The 15361-nt window shown below is 46.6% G+C and overlaps 1 protein-coding gene across 2 annotated transcripts; it reads right to left on the bottom strand.

The window, feature by feature from the left end:
* Positions 1-1760: 1760 nt before the first annotated feature.
* On the bottom strand, positions 1761-14306 carry KCNJ2 (potassium inwardly rectifying channel subfamily J member 2). 2 transcript variants are annotated; one of them, XM_006047567.4, is made up of 2 exons: positions 14171-14306; positions 1761-8067 (listed from the first exon to the last, which is right to left on the bottom strand). In XM_006047567.4, exon 2 carries the CDS (start codon positions 7845-7847, stop codon positions 6564-6566), a length of 1284 nt encoding a protein of 427 aa, XP_006047629.1. In that variant the 5' UTR covers positions 7848-8067; positions 14171-14306; the 3' UTR covers positions 1761-6563. The 2 variants fall into 2 exon arrangements, with proteins under 2 accessions (XP_006047629.1, XP_006047628.1); XM_006047566.4 differs by lacking the exon at positions 14171-14306 and adding an exon at positions 13335-13533.
* Positions 14307-15361: the final 1055 nt, after the last annotated feature.

The raw sequence follows: 15361 nt of genomic DNA, 5'->3' as shown, positions 1-15361 counted from the left end.
TAGTCCAGAGCCAGACGATACGGTAGTTCTATTGCACCCATGACTGCTAGGTATCGCCTTACAATAACGTAAGAAGTTTTGAGTCACTATGACAAGACTCATACAGTAGCTCAAATCATCAGATCCTTAAGGTCCTTGATCCAAACTATTTTGAAAAAAAAAAAAAAGACTGGCTTCTTGAAATATGCTAATCATGGGCTTGGTTCTTCATTTAAAATGCATAAAACTAGGCTTCTTTTCCTGTATTTTTTTCTTCCTCCTTTCTTTTTCTTCTTCCCATCCTTCCTTCTTCCCTTTCTTTCTTCTTTCAATTTAGGAAACCAAATCTGATTGATGCAGTCAGTGTTTCGAGCTTTCAAATGGACATTGCTAGAGAGAAAGATGCTTTCTCCTTTGGGAGGATTACCTGGGGGGCTGTTCCTTTAAAAGGCTGCAGTTGGGAGGTCTTATTCGGCTGTCACTAAGAAGAAGCCCTAAGGAGAAAAACTCTGAAATTCCACCCTTGATTTTTCCTTTTGTATATCATATATGCGTGTGGGTATATACTTTTTTTTATAGTGGTGAGACATATATATATGTCTATATATTTCTTTTTTTTTGAGTAGTGGTGAGACCCATAAAGCATTGAACTTTTTGCCTGGAGTCACCATTATGCATCTTGTTGAATGGGACCAGCCACCAGGAGGCTCTCCCTAAACTTGGCGGCTCCCAGCTGGAGGAAAACAGAAGCCTGTGATGTGGTGAGGTGCCTGCCGCTTGGTTAGTAACAGGGCTTTGTGGTTTCACCTCGGGACAGGCCTCAGCAATTGCTAGTTAATTGAAATTAATCTGAAGTTTGAAATTTACCCACATCCCACAACCGAAGCTGAAATTTGTCATTAGTCTACCTTTGTGAGCTGTGCCCTCTCCCCAGAAACCGAGGGAGCAATTGTGGAGCAGGTTCTGAAGGAGGTGGGGGGGTCCTGTGTTCACGGACTCTATGCAGACAAAAGGCATGTGTTTTCCCCACCTAAGAGAATAACAACGGAGAAGCAGAAAGGCCTGAAACAAAACGCTGAAACTCGCCAAGAATGCTTCCACATGGAAAGCAGAGAGTAGTGATGAGAAAGCCCAGATAAACGGCCCCAGTTGTTCTTCAATTGAAGTACAGTTGATTTACATATATGTGTACAACTGAATCGCTTTGCTATGTAGCAGAAATTAGCACATTATAAATCAACCAAACTTCATATACATATATATATTCTTTTTCATATTCTTTTCCATTACGGTTCATCTCGGGGTACTGAATACAGTTCCCTGTGTTATAGAATAGGACCTTGTTGCTGATCTAGCCTTTAGGTAACAGTTTGCACCTGCTGACTCCAGACTCCCAGTCCACCCAGCCCCCAGCCCCCAGCCCCGCCCCCTGGCAGCCACAAGTCTGCTCTCCAAGTCTGTGAGTCTGTTCCTGTTTCATGGCTAAGTTCGTTTGCATCAGACTCCATATGTAAGTGACATCATATGGTGTTTGTCTTTCTCTTTCTGACTTACTTCACTTAGTATGATCATCTCTAGGTCCATCCATGTTGCTGCAAGTTAAATGTCTTCTGTTTAAATCTCAGCTCTAATTCCTAATAGCTGTGTGTATTCACAAAAGACACTCAACCTCCCTGAGCCTCAGTAGCCTCATTTATTAAATAAGGATAATAATAGTGCAGACGCCACTAAGATTAAATTATTTAATACTCATAAAGAGCTTAGAACCACTTTGAATCACAGTAAGGACTTTACTGAAGGAAAAATATTTGTTAAAAGGAAAAATATCGAGTATTTATTAAAGGAAAAATTTTAAGGAGCAACCCATATTTCAGAATGGAGATTTTCCTCAGTGTTTCCACTGGTGAAAAACAGTTAAGCTATTCAAAATCTGCCAGAGGAATTGATGTTTTCTCTGAGACCCACATATCCTTGGTAACTATGTTCTCTAAAACACCATAGAGCTTAGTGGATTAAATGAAATTTAGAGGCAGATAAAACCTGCATTTGAGTATCAGCTCAATGATTCATTAGCTTTAAAATCCAGCCTTGGTTTCTTCATCTATAACAGAGGTCAATAAATTATAGGCCACGGGCCAAGTCTGGTCCACCACCTGTTATAAGTAAAGTTCTATTGTAATACAGCTGCACCTTTTTTTCATATTATCTGTGGCTGCTTTTGTAGTATGAGGGCAGAGCTGCATGGTTAAGACAAAGAACTGTTTCACAAAGCCAAAAATGTTTACTATCTGGCCTTTCATGGGACATATTTGCCAACTCTGATTTATTATACGGGAATATAACAACCTGATTTGGTTTTGGGGAAATGAGCTAATATAAAGCTGAACCCTACACAGAGTTAGCTCAACAAAGTAACTTTTATCATTACACAGAGACTTAAAATCTAAGCCTTCTATTCAATAGTTTTTGTTATTTTTGTTTGCTTGTTTTTTGGTTGTTTCTCTCTCCTCTCCACCCAGGGCATTCTGTCCACAAACAAAATCCAGGCCCGACTTCCTCCTACTGGGATTAAGGTAACTTGCCACTGCACCACGCCTGTTCTGGAGATTTCTATGGTCCCCTTCATCCCACCTATCTGGGTTTATGTCCTCTCATTTGGGAACCTTTGGTTTCTATCTCAGATGCTACAGGGATCACACAGAGAGCCCAAAAATTTCTTGCACTGATTTGTTTTCAATTTTTAACTTTTTATTTAGAAATAATAAAATAAGACATAATATATAAAAATATGTACAATCCATGGTTTGTGCAGTACATTAGGAAGACTTCAGATACAAAAAGACAGGAAACGGGAAGATAATAATTCAGGATTGTCAAAGACTGGGGTCGTTCAGTTCACCGTAGCCCAGAGCTTGAAACCCAACATAACTAGAAAAGGGATCTGTTGGGAGTAAGTGACTATGTAACACTTGTTTTTTTTAAACAACCTTAACTTTATTAGATACAGAGTGAAAAAAAATCCACTCTGCTTCTCAGAACAGGCTTTTTGCTTTTACTGTGTGGCTTATCATCAAATATGAACCGACATTTGTTTTCTTGCCAGGGTAACAATATTCAGGGGACAAAATGCACTGAATAAACACCGAGGTTTGAGATGGGAGCTGACAGGGAAGAAAGGACAGGAAGGGACGAATAATGCACTGATAGAATTTAAAAAAAAAATAGGTAAAACAAACTGAACAAATTATCATCAGGAATTTGGAAATGACTTCAGAGTTATGGTGACATCCTTAAAATGTCTGATTCAAGTATAATCCTAGAGGGATAGAAAACTATTAATATTCCTTTCTCAATAATCAAAATAGAATTCACTTTGTCTACCTTTTATTTAAAAATAGGATACCCAGGAATCTAAACCTCCTCCCAAAAATATAATGCCCATCCAGTTACGGGCACAGATTCTTCAAAAGGGGATAACTCCTAAATAAATTCAGTGGGGGTTTGCTTGCAACAGAGAAGCAACAAGAATCTGGCAACAGACCCCAGATACTCAGTGTGAGTGTCTTCAGTCTGCCTTCCCACGACATGTGTGCACTAAGGAGACCCCGTCAATAAAGACCAAGGTTCTGAAGGTAAAATGCAGCAAAAAAAAACAAAACAAAAAAACATTGTGCATTACTGTGTCTTGGCTCTTGACAGAAAAAAAAAAAAAAAAAAAAAAAACACAAAAATTGCCATTTAAAGCTTGTAACTGTTAAAATACTAATACTTAGAAAAAGTTTTCAAATGAACAGTCCATGCTGAAATAAATAACAGGAGAACATAGCAAGACAAACCTTATAAGGCTGGTAAATATTTGCTAAAACCATGCTAACCGGTAGCATATAGGTACTAGCTCTCAGAAATTGCTGCACTGAAATTATACTTTCTATGGCAATTTTCTTCCCTTTACAGACTTCTATTTACATTTGGCTTTAAATATGAAAATATCTGATAAACTTTATAAAATGTACACTTTAAAAACATAGCTTCTGCAAAATTTTCTTGAAAAAAAAAAACAAACCTGTGCACCAGAAATTTTAATTTTTTTTTCTCTTTTTAGAAAGAAGTTGCAAGAGTTCCCTCCCTCGTTCTTGCCCCCTCCACCCGCCCCACTGCAAACATGTCAAGTGTTTAAGTGGAAGCACTGTGCGACAAGAAGGTGTCTTTGTCACCCCCATCCTCTACTGTATCTTCATGTAACTTACAGATCACGGAATACTCTTTGGTTTGATTATTTTCCTTTGCAAAAGTATCGGAATAGCAGCAGCTGAAACCCTCAACACCCTCTCCCTATCAATGGCAGGACGGTCGCCATGTACATTAGACTGTACATTCTGTGTCCACTCCATCCCAATTCCTCTAAGTCTCTAAACAACTTCCCCCATCGGCCTGTAAGTCTAGACTTCAAATATCATCTCCTCGCTTGAGAGCTCTAATCTGGTTTCCATGCAAATAACTGCACAGGGTTCAAACCCACCGACTCGAAAGGCAGACAAGAGCAGAGACTGTCCTCTGACTGCAGGCACCCCATGCAGATATGGCTGGTCAGGAACCAGAGACCATCCCAGACACGGGCTGATGAAATACAGGATTCTAGAACAAGCTGTTTTTTAATGGCATACAGGGGTGTAATACCATAAAGAGAGTTGATTTTGAGACTCCCATTGAAAAAGAAAAAAATCAGTGACCCCAGAATTCACAAATAAGGAACTTTAAACCAAAACAGAGTTCCGTTATATCAAGCTAGAGCAGAAAACCGAACCAAACAAAATGTTCCTAGCGAGTCAGGCAGCCAGGCAGGAGAAGCTTCTGGGAAATGATGTGCCCCAAGTAACAGGCTCCAGGTCTCCACAGGCAAAAGGGATCCACTCGGATTCAAAGACAGGTGTGGATCCACCGAGGGGAAAGGACACTTTTAGATCATTATCTCCTTTACTTGTGACACTGTTAGGATTGTTATGGCTCTTGTTGACCCTAAAATACTGAGACATTTTCATTCCTGCTCTCTATCATTTAAAAAAAAAGAAAAGGCAATGTTCCCCTTCTTCCTAAATACTTAAGTTGATGAGCTACATCAAAATGGCTCTTCCACATCTTGCTAACTTCTCACTGGGGCATTCACAACCCTCTCAGATATTGGAGGACTCGGTCCAAACAGTTTGATGGGAAGAACCAGCCCACAGGCCAGGCGTGGCATCTTTTAGAAAATGAACTCAAGCCAGAGAGGCACCCACCACCAGGGCAAGGAATTCAGCCTGAAGGTTTAAACCTACTGATCTTTCGGGTTGGATGGCTCAGCGCGGAGGGTGCCAACTCATGTCAACCTAGGTCTTATCTTCTGGGATGAATTTTGGAATGTACAAAACATGGAAAAATCCAGAAAAAAAAAAACATCTAAGGGGTCATCATCATCTCTCAAAGTTGCATTCGCCTGTCCAGCACCACCTCGAAGGAAAGGAAAGTTGCTTATATCTTTCGTGTGTGTGTGTGTGTGTGTGTCTGTGTGTGTGTGTGTCTGTGTGTGTGTGTGAATTTTACTTTCCCCTGTCTTCTTCCTATGACGTGAAAGTTACATGAAAGAGCAAAAAATTAAAAGCATCACACTTAACTGTGTGTGTGATGTTCTATTTTCTCAATAAGGTGCAAAAGGAGAGGGTAGTTCAAGGTCTTGCTGAGGTTCAAAGTTCTTGTCTCTTGATTTCAAGGCAGCCGTGGGGCTTTCTTTCCCTTTTAGTGTAAGCTCCACTGTGCAAAAATGTGCATTATCTTTGGTATTTATTTTAGGTAGTCTAACTTAAAATTTGAGATAACCCATTAACATCTTGGAGGGGGAAAAAAAAAAAAAACATTAACAACAGCCCGGAGGCTACCATTTGGCTAGTGTTACATAATGCCCTTATGTAACCAGAGAGACAGACAGCACGAGAGGGAGAGAGAGAATCAATTCTAGCAAACAAATTACTGGCCTCAAAAAATCAGGCTCTCGTTTGGCAGCTAATAGCCAAATACTTGCCACTTTGAAGCGCATATCATGAGCTTTCAACAAAGTTCAACACTGACTTTTTAAATTACACACAAGGAAAAAAAAAAAAACTACACTGCAACAATACGACACATGTTGGTGTAGTTAGCAGCTTTTCAAAAGTTAAGGCAGTGTCTTGCCTTTAAAACATTGAAAAATGTGATGCCATTTAAAAACATTCTTGTTCCCCAAAGAGAAGCGTTCTGGAGAAGTCAAACACCCCACCAACCAAGGCTTGCCTGCAAGTTCAAGTTTGGTTCAAAACACAAAACACAAACACAAACACCCCATAACTTATTCTACAACGTGTTATGCGCCTTCGGGTCACGGGGAGGCCTGTTTAGTGCTTTAGGTTCATCTTCGCGCTTACAGTCTTTCTCTAAAACCACCGCGCTAGCCCCAGTCCCTTGTGGTCACTTGCCTCGAACCACCTGCCCCTGGTACCGTCGTGTGCGTAACTGTTTTGGGCCTTTGACCAACAGACCGTGTTTCAGAGGAAGCACTGCCCAGGAGGACTCAGTCATATCTCCGACTCCCGTCGTAACGGCCTGGGCTCCAGAGGTACACTGGCCTGGTTGTGCAGGTCTATGTCCGGGGGCGTGTCCGTGCTTGTGCTCTCGGGGACCCCGTTTTCACTGTCGTCTTCCTCTTTGCTTGTGAGGGCGACCTCATTTTCATAGCAAAACGAGTTAGCGTTCGACAGGATGTATTTCTTCTCCGCTAAGTCCCTAGCGCTGCACAGGGGCGTGTTGGGGACTTCGTACGTCTTGTGGAACCTGGAGTAGTCCACTTTGTAGTAGTGTTTCTCCTCGAAGAGGACCGGCTCGTAGCGGTGACCCCAGAGGATCTCGTTGGCCAGGTACGAGCTCCGGCACTGCGTGGTCATGGCCGTGGCCTCCACCATACCCTCGAGGATGACCACGATCTCAAAGTCTGCATTGTCGATGTCCTGCTTGCTCAAATCGTACAGAGGACTGTCCTCATCGATCTCATGGACGATGGTGATGGGAGACACCAGAAATATGCGGTCAATGCCGCTGTCGAAGCCCACGTTGATGTCTATCTGATCCAGGGGGATGTACTCCCCCTCGGAGGTGATTCTGGACTTGAGGAGCTGCGCACGCACGTGTGCCTCCACCAAGTGGCTCTTGCGGAGGTTGCCCACCCGCCACATGAGGCAGAGCTTGCCGTCCCTCATGGCAATCACGGCGTTGTGGCTGAAGACCAGCGTCTCGTTTCTCTTCTTGGGCTTGGCCATCTTGGCCATTACCGCACCGATGATGAAGGCGTCGATGATGCAGCCCACGATGGACTGAAAGACCACCATGAAGACGGCCACGGGGCACTCGTCTGTGACGCAGCGGAAGCCGTAGCCGATGGTGGTCTGCGTCTCGATGGAGAAAAGGAAGGCAGCCGTGAAGCTGTTGACCTCGGACACACAGGCTTTGCTCTCCTTGGACGCATCCAGGTCCCCGTGGAGCAGCGCGATCAACCAAAACACACAGCCGAAGAAGAGCCAGGAGAGCACGAAAGCCAGGCAGAAGATGACCAGCATCCACCGCCAGCGGATGTCCACGCACGTGGTGAAGATGTCGGCCAGGTACCGCTGGCCCTTCTCGCCCACGTTGATGAACTGCACGTTGCAGTGTCCGTCCTTCTTCACGAAGCGGCTCCTGCACTGCTGGCGGGTGTGGACTTTGCTCTTGCCATTCCCAAACCCGTTGGCCACCGCCAGGGTGGCCAGCTTCATGCCGTCCTCCTCCGATGAGACGATGCTGTAGCGGTTGGTGCGCACGCTGCCCATCGCTTCTGCTGTGGACGCCAGCGCTTCTGCTTTGGGAAACAGTCTCAGTTTTTGCAAAACCCTTTGGAGAAACAGGTTTGAATGTTCAGTGAGGACCCACACGCACAAAAAAAGAAGGAGGGATGGGGTCTCCAGGGGCCTTGAGGTTCTGGCTACCCAGGTCTGTCTCTTGACATGCAGAGTCACCTTAGTAACTCAGCTGACATCCAGAGAACAGGTCCTGCAAAAAAGAGAGAGAGATCTTTTATTACAAAAGAAGTTCATTAGGAAAGGGTTCTACTCTCTAATGCAACAGTTCCTAGCCAGAAACAGAGACAGATATACATCAATGTCCTTTATGCTGAATTGCTGGGGTTTTTATTTCTTTCTGTAGCCCTAAAGAAATAGAAAGAAACTATTTTCTTATATTACTTAAAAACATGATGTGGCTAAACACAGAAGAGGTGGTTGTTCATGACAGTGTTTTTTTCTAACTTTTAAATTTTATATTGGAGTATAGCTGATTGGCAGTGTTTTGACACTTTCAGGTGGACAGCGAAGGGACTCAGCCATACTTATACATGTATCCATTCTCCTCCCAACTCCCCTGCCATCCAGGCTGCCACAGAACATTGAGCAGAGTCCCCTGTGCTGTACAGCAGATTTTTGTTGGTTGTCCATTTTAAATATAGCAGTGCGCACATATCCCTCCATCCCTAATTATCCCTTCCCTTCATCCAAAGTCTCAGATTCCTGTTCCCCTATTTTTGGCCAGAAATCTAGAATATTCTACTGTCTCCTCTTATGCTCTTCATTTGCCTTCTCTACTTGCTAGGGTCCCTGGTGATTAAGCAGAAGAAAGACTTTTCTAACTCCCAGGTTTGTCATGAAGCTTTAAGAACTCGGACACATCAGAGAGCATTTCACATGAATGCAGAATGTTCATATTCATGGGGCAGCAGGTGCATTGTGGAAGAACATGACAGCCCTCAATGACGAGGCTGAAATCCAAAAGCATTGACTAGTTCATTTAACAGACAAAACTGAGCAAACAGCCCTTCCAATCATCTGAAAGGGACGAGGATTTCTGGAGACATTTTGGGCTTATTCCATCACGTCACACACTGACAGCAGCCACCAAAAGCGGCAGAAACTCCTGATAACATCTCTGTTCCTGCAAGTGATTCTGACTTGAAGATGCAGGCTCACTCTGGGGGATACAGAGTGATCCTGTTGCTTAGCAATGAGAGACTTGAAATTCTCTGGAGATGGGACTGCCGTGTGTAATGACAGGCAAGGAAGTAAGCACCTTTGTGCTCAAGGATCAGGTCTTCAGTGGATTGAGATAAGGCTGGGACTCATTTCACGGGAGTCCAAGTCTGTGTGTTTTCAAACCCAGACAACTCTGTAGCAGTAAGTCACAGGCCCCCCTCAGCTCACTCGCACTTCGCAGTGCTGCTTTCTGACCTCTGTTCCTGTAGAGAAGATGCTCACCTTTACCTAATGTGAACAAATAAACAGCAGTTTTCAGTTTTCCTCTCTCTGCTCATCTCCTGTCCCCTGCACCCCCGCCCCTGTAGTTAAAAATCATCTCCTGACTTTTGACTTTCCATGTCTGGTCCAAAGGATATAATTTTTCCTGGATTTGCAAAAGGCTGGGAGAAAGTCTAGGGTGTTTTGACAACCAAATATAAATTTTAAAATGAACACAGCAGAGAAATGAAAAATGGAGGGATGCTTGACTTTCAAACCACCAAAGCTGTCTCCTGGATTAAAGGGGGACAGTGAACAGCAGATGGACAGGATCAGAGATTCGTCAACACCCTGATGACGAAGACACCACTTTTTCTTTCTCCCCCTAAACTGCACTCAGATGAAGCAGTTAACAGAACCACATGCAACCAGACCAGCTGCAAAGACAGCAAATCACTGATCTGTTTTCACGCACCCCCTGAGTAAAAAGGCAAGGTATACTGTCTTTGAAAATGACTTGTTACAGTCGTTTCACTTCTGCCTCTTTATCCAAGTTATTATGCAAGAATGTGCCCCAACACATTTTTCCTGAGATTAGTCATCTGTGAAAATTGCAATGTGTGTTACATTTTGGCAGCTTTTGACACCTGAATGATGCCCGATTTGAAACTGCCTTTGAATTACTTTATAAAAAGAAGGTACTGTGTCTTCTTACCCTTCCACCTGCTTCAATGTTTTGTCTGCTTCCCATGAAGTTTGCACTTGGACAAAAGAAACAAGACTGATTCCTCAGAGTTCTAGACCCTGGACACAGAAGGAATTTTTTTAAACAGAGATTTCAGCTCATTTGGCTCATATGAAACTGCCAAGCCCTTCGACACACACACAAATATAGACAATAATATGACCCCAAATGCAGGTGCATTTTCCAAGAAAGGGGCGGCAGGGAGGCCTCATTTAAATAGGCTTGTATCCGTGAGTTCTGGCTGACTTCAGGATCTTATAAGCTGACACCAAGAAATTCCCTTTTCATGATTCAAAACAATCCTTCCATCTGAGTTACCATTACGGACCAAGAGTAGACAGTCTCAAATTTCATCTGACTGATTTCTGCTCTCTTTCCAGATTAAAGCATAACAGTCATATGAAATCTAAAGACTGAATTATGACTTTCTAAAAATCTTGACCCCAGGACATTCGTCTGAATTCCACAAAACACACACGACCAGCTTCCTACAAATGAATAGCTTTCCGCATTTAGAATTTTGAAGAGAGCCTGTATTGAGTGACTATTATTGTCTTATTTCCATTGCTAATGACAGAATTTGTTCCATATGCGGAGCATCATTTAGAAATTTACCATTTCTGCCTGGAAAGGGGGTTGGGAAGAAAGATTTTTCTGGCAAAATGGAAACTTTTGTCACCTCCAGCAGATACGTTCCAAAACAGATTCGTGTGTGTATATGCGCACACACATGATGTGTATTCAGACTTTGGTGGAGCTGATGATACAGCAAAAGCTGAGATGCTGCCAAAGTCTGATAGGGTAACTGTCTTAATATTCCACTCTGAAGACTGTCTTTCCTATTAACCTGCCCACATGCCTGAGTGGTTGTGGGCAAGCAGAAAACTTCCTTGCCTGCCCTTCTCACACTGAAAATCACCAATTCATGAGCCTCTGGGAAAACACTTTAATTAGGAATAGGGCTTTCATGCAACTTCATTTTAGGGCCACATTCTAAGTAAGTTCTTGAGAATCATCTGATTAAGAACCGATGAAAACCCCCAGTGATTGCCCTCCTTGAGGGGCACAGCTTGGGAGAATTCACATGTGATCTGATGAACAATGTGCAAATGCCCCCATTTTCAGCCAGAATATGTAAGGGCCTGAAATAAACTTAATAGACACAAACAATCATTTTTACCCAGGGCATAACCAATGAGGAAGAAAGTATTTCTGGGAAATGGAGAGGCTACATGTGCTGCTCTTCATGTTAAGACTATTTATAGGCTGAGCCCAAATTAAGCATAAGCAGTGGAAAAAAATACTTCAGGGCTTCCATCTCAAGGTAGATGTTAAAGGAGAGAGAGCTGGAGACAGAGATGAGGCCAAAGAGATAACACAGTGTAATGAATATATCCAGATCATTTTTACCATCACTGAGATATTCCCAGGATGGATAATCCAAGAACAGAGACATGCTAACCAGGAAGACTAAATGAGAATAAGTGGGCCCCCTCTTATGGTTGTGGTGTGGAGCGGATAAGAAAGTTTCTGAGTAAAGAGAGGAGACAGGGATGGTAAAAGGACTGAACGAGAGGTCTGCTAATGAGTGTTTAGAGCAGCTATTCCCCAGCTGACGCCATATAGACCAGCCTGAGTGTGCTCTGGGCACACGGTTGCTACGAGAGCTCAAGGCTGGCAAAGCAACCTCTCAGAAGCTCAGTAAACAGAAGGGAGGGGGAGGGGCTCTTGGAGAGGAGGGGCACCCACTCATCTATGGGAACCCCACATCTTTCATACTCAACAATGCATATAGCATCACTTGGTATGTGCACATGCTGAACTATATATCTCTATAGCAAACAAAAATAAAGACTAAAAAAAAAAAAAAAGTTTGAAACTGTCCTTCTGTCCAGGTAAAGACATGGTTGGTCTTTTATGCTATTCAAAAAGTCATGCAAGGACTCGACAAGGATTGGGCAGCCGGAAAGTCTGAAGGAAGTAGAAGGAAGCAGAAATACCCCGCGTGCTATTTTTTTTAAGGTCAGTTTACAAGAGCTCAGAACACATATTCCTATGGAGAGCAATAACAAAAAGAAAGTGCCAGCAGGGGGGAGGGGCAGGGAGTGCAAGCAAAGTGACATGACCTTGACCCCGACTTTGACCCCTCCCACCACCCTTAGAGTCAGTCTCTTAATTCCTCAGCCTGGGGATTTTTCTGGATCATGACAAATAAAAATAAAACACTTGGAGCAGGCGTGAAAGTGAGAGGGAAAAAGCTAGCAAGCATACAGGTAACACAGAGCAGCCATACGGCAGTCCTTAGTGGGAGAAAATCACAGCCTACCGATTACTAACGGAATGAAAGCAAGTGGCACAAAGCAATAGGCATTCTTTGCATACCCAAAACACGCTTTCAAATCAGGCCTGATTTCCTAAAAGGTAAATTCTTGGTTAATAGAAATCCCAGGATTCACAGCCGCATCTTTGTTACCATCCTGCTGACAGGATCACCCAGACACAGACAATAAACTGCCCACTTCCTATCTCGATTTTTTTTTCCAACTGTCATCATGACTCTATGTTATGATGCAATCCCTTTGCAGAATCAAGTCGTTTCGACCACCATGCTTCCCTGAAACCTGACCGTCTTCAAATTTCGGTATTAACGTGATTATTCCCAAGAAGAGCAAGCTGCTTAGGGGAGGTGTGCAAGTTTCGCGATCTTAGGGCTCAGATCCAGCGCGAGCTCCCGTTCTCTTCCCCGGCAAAGCAACTTTGAGAGAAGCTCGCTGGGTTTGGAACTCAAGCCACACTTGAAGCAATGACAGAGGGGGTGGGGAGGAAAGACGCCAAGGACCGAGACCGGCGCTGAGTCCCAAGGTTTGCCAAGGTTTGAGACCGGTTTTCTACACGCATCCACTGCCTTTTTTTTTTTTTTTCCTCCTGACAGACAGAATCGAACAGAGGCTCCCTCGCCCGGGTCTCCCAACTGAGTATCTCGCTACAGCTGGTGCACTGGAAGTTATGAGCACAAACAGATGCTGCAGAGAAATGTTTCTATTGCTCAACTGTTCCAAGCATGTCTCAGTATTTTTAGCTCTGAGGATGTTCTGGTGCGCACACAAACTCTATAGGCAGGCTCTGGGACTCCGGCGCGTGGGGGAGAACTAAAGGCCGCCTGACAGCTGGGCACCTCTGGGGCGGCCGGGCCGGGCCGGGCCGGGTCGGGGACGGAAGCCCGAGTCCTCTCCCCGGGACCCACAGGCAAGGAGAGCAAAGGAGGGAAGAAAACACACAGCAGCCCTTACCTGTTGCTGGCGCAGGAGCATGGGGACATGGAGTGGAAGTGGGGGGTTACAGAGGCATGTGAGATCCAGGAGTTTGTACAAGCGAGGGAGCCAAAGCGAACCAGTAATTCCCAAGACCCAGCGGGCCGGCGCCGGGGCGGGCTGCGCGCGGGCTGGGTCTCCAGTGCGCTCTGCGCTTTCCTGGGCTCTTTTGAGGCGTCCGCGAGGCACCGGGCCGCCCGGCCCCGCCCCCGGCCGCGCCGGCCAATCGCCGCGCTCCCGGCCCCGCGGGGACCGCGCCGGGGGGAGGATGCTGCGCCGCTGGGCCCGCGGGGCCGGCGCGAGAACCTGCCGCGGCTCCCGCCCCTCGCGCCCCCAACGCCCGGCCGCAGGGGAGAAGGAGGCGGCCGCGCCCGGCCGGGCCCGCAGCAGGTGGGACGCCGGCGGCCCGGCTCCGGCGGCGGCCTAATTGCAGCCCCGCCTGTGGGCCGAGCTTCCCACCCCGGGGCCAGCCCCACGCTGGCCCCTTCCTGTCCTCGGCGGCGGCGGGGCCGGGCGCGCGCCCCCAGGGGCTCGCGGAGGGCCGGTATCCCGGCCGCCCGGTGGCCGCCTGGGAAGCTTGCCTGTCAGCTGGGGGCGCGTCTTCCTCTCCCCTTCCCTCCCACCCGGGGCAACCTCCCACCCCTGCCCCGCGATCCTTCCCGCCCCCCGAATCCTGGGCTGAACCAGCGGGGCGAGGAGGAGCCGCCGATGCAACGCGGAAAGGGACCGCGAGCGGCGCGCAGAGCCCGACCGGGGGCCGACGCGCGCCGGGCCGCCCGGCCCTTCCCTCTCCCGACTGGGGGCGAGTTACTTACAGAGCGCCGGGGCTCCTCGGGAGGGTGAACGGCCCGTTCCCTGCCGCGGGGTCCGCCCTCAATCCCGGTATCCACCAGCGCGCCCCGCACGCTCTGCTGATCTAAACCCAGAGCAGTTAGACTCCTGAATTCTCTGCAGGAGCAACTCCTACGGGCGCTCAGCGCTGCCACGCGCCGGCGCCTCCTAGCCCTCCCGCCCAGCAACCGGGCGAGGGCACGGAGACCCTTTCACAAGCGCTGTCAACCGCAGTGTGAACCGGGCGTGGACCCTGGAGCACTGTGTGTGTGTGTGTGTGTGTGTGTGTGTGTGTGTGTGTGTGTACACTGCGGAGCCGCGCACGCCTGAGCATTTTGGTGTCATCACGAAGCTTTGCTCTTAAAGAATACTTAAGAATCCTCCTTACACCAAGTTTGCTGTCCCTGTATGTGTGTGTGTGTGTGTGTGTGTGTGGGGTGAATGTTTATTTCCTCAAGCGATCAAATGTGTCCTCCGCGTAGTTTAAACCTCTCCAGGGCCTCCTTGAGACGCCAAACAACTTCCACACGCTAGCTCGTCTTTCTGGGCGGTACCGCCGGGGTGGCTGTGCGCGAGCGCAAGAATGAAACCGACCGGGAACCGGGGTTCGCGCCGGGACCCACCTCCGAGCCTCCTTCGCGCGCTCGGCCCCTAGGAGGTGCTGGTGAAGTGCGCTTGGGCTTCGCGGGTCCCTCTGAATCCTGCCTCAGCCAGCGTGCCGCTCTTCCTAGTCACTTTCCTAAGACACAGACATTAAAAGGGCCTGAAACAGGTTGTGCAGGCGGCGTGACTCTGACAGCCAAGCGCCTGGCTGTTTCATTCCATTTGTGGCGATGGTACAGTGGTTCGAGCCCTGCCACCAACTTTCTTACCTTTTAAAGCCCTCTCCGTGGGAATCATGGGTCACACCATGGAGGTCTCATTTAACCTGTGTGAAGCCAAGTGCTATTTATAGGCCGTTTGGATTAACTGTGCCAAAGGGGTGGATGTATAGGAAGCCAGGCTGTAGCCTAAAGCTGAAAAAGCCTGGAGACAGACAAGCTAAGTCTGCATGACCAGTGGACAAAGGATGCGGTACGGCTCACTGCGCTGCAATGAGCTGCCTCTCAGACGGGTTTCCTCGTGGATTTCTTAATTGGACCGGAGAGGTCTGATGAATCCTTCAAAGCATATTA

Source organism: Bubalus bubalis, chromosome 3 (assembly GCF_019923935.1).
Source record: "Bubalus bubalis isolate 160015118507 breed Murrah chromosome 3, NDDB_SH_1, whole genome shotgun sequence".
In the NCBI taxonomy this organism is placed as follows: domain Eukaryota; kingdom Metazoa; phylum Chordata; class Mammalia; order Artiodactyla; family Bovidae; genus Bubalus; species Bubalus bubalis.
This window is presented reverse-complemented; position numbering and strand designations above follow the sequence as displayed.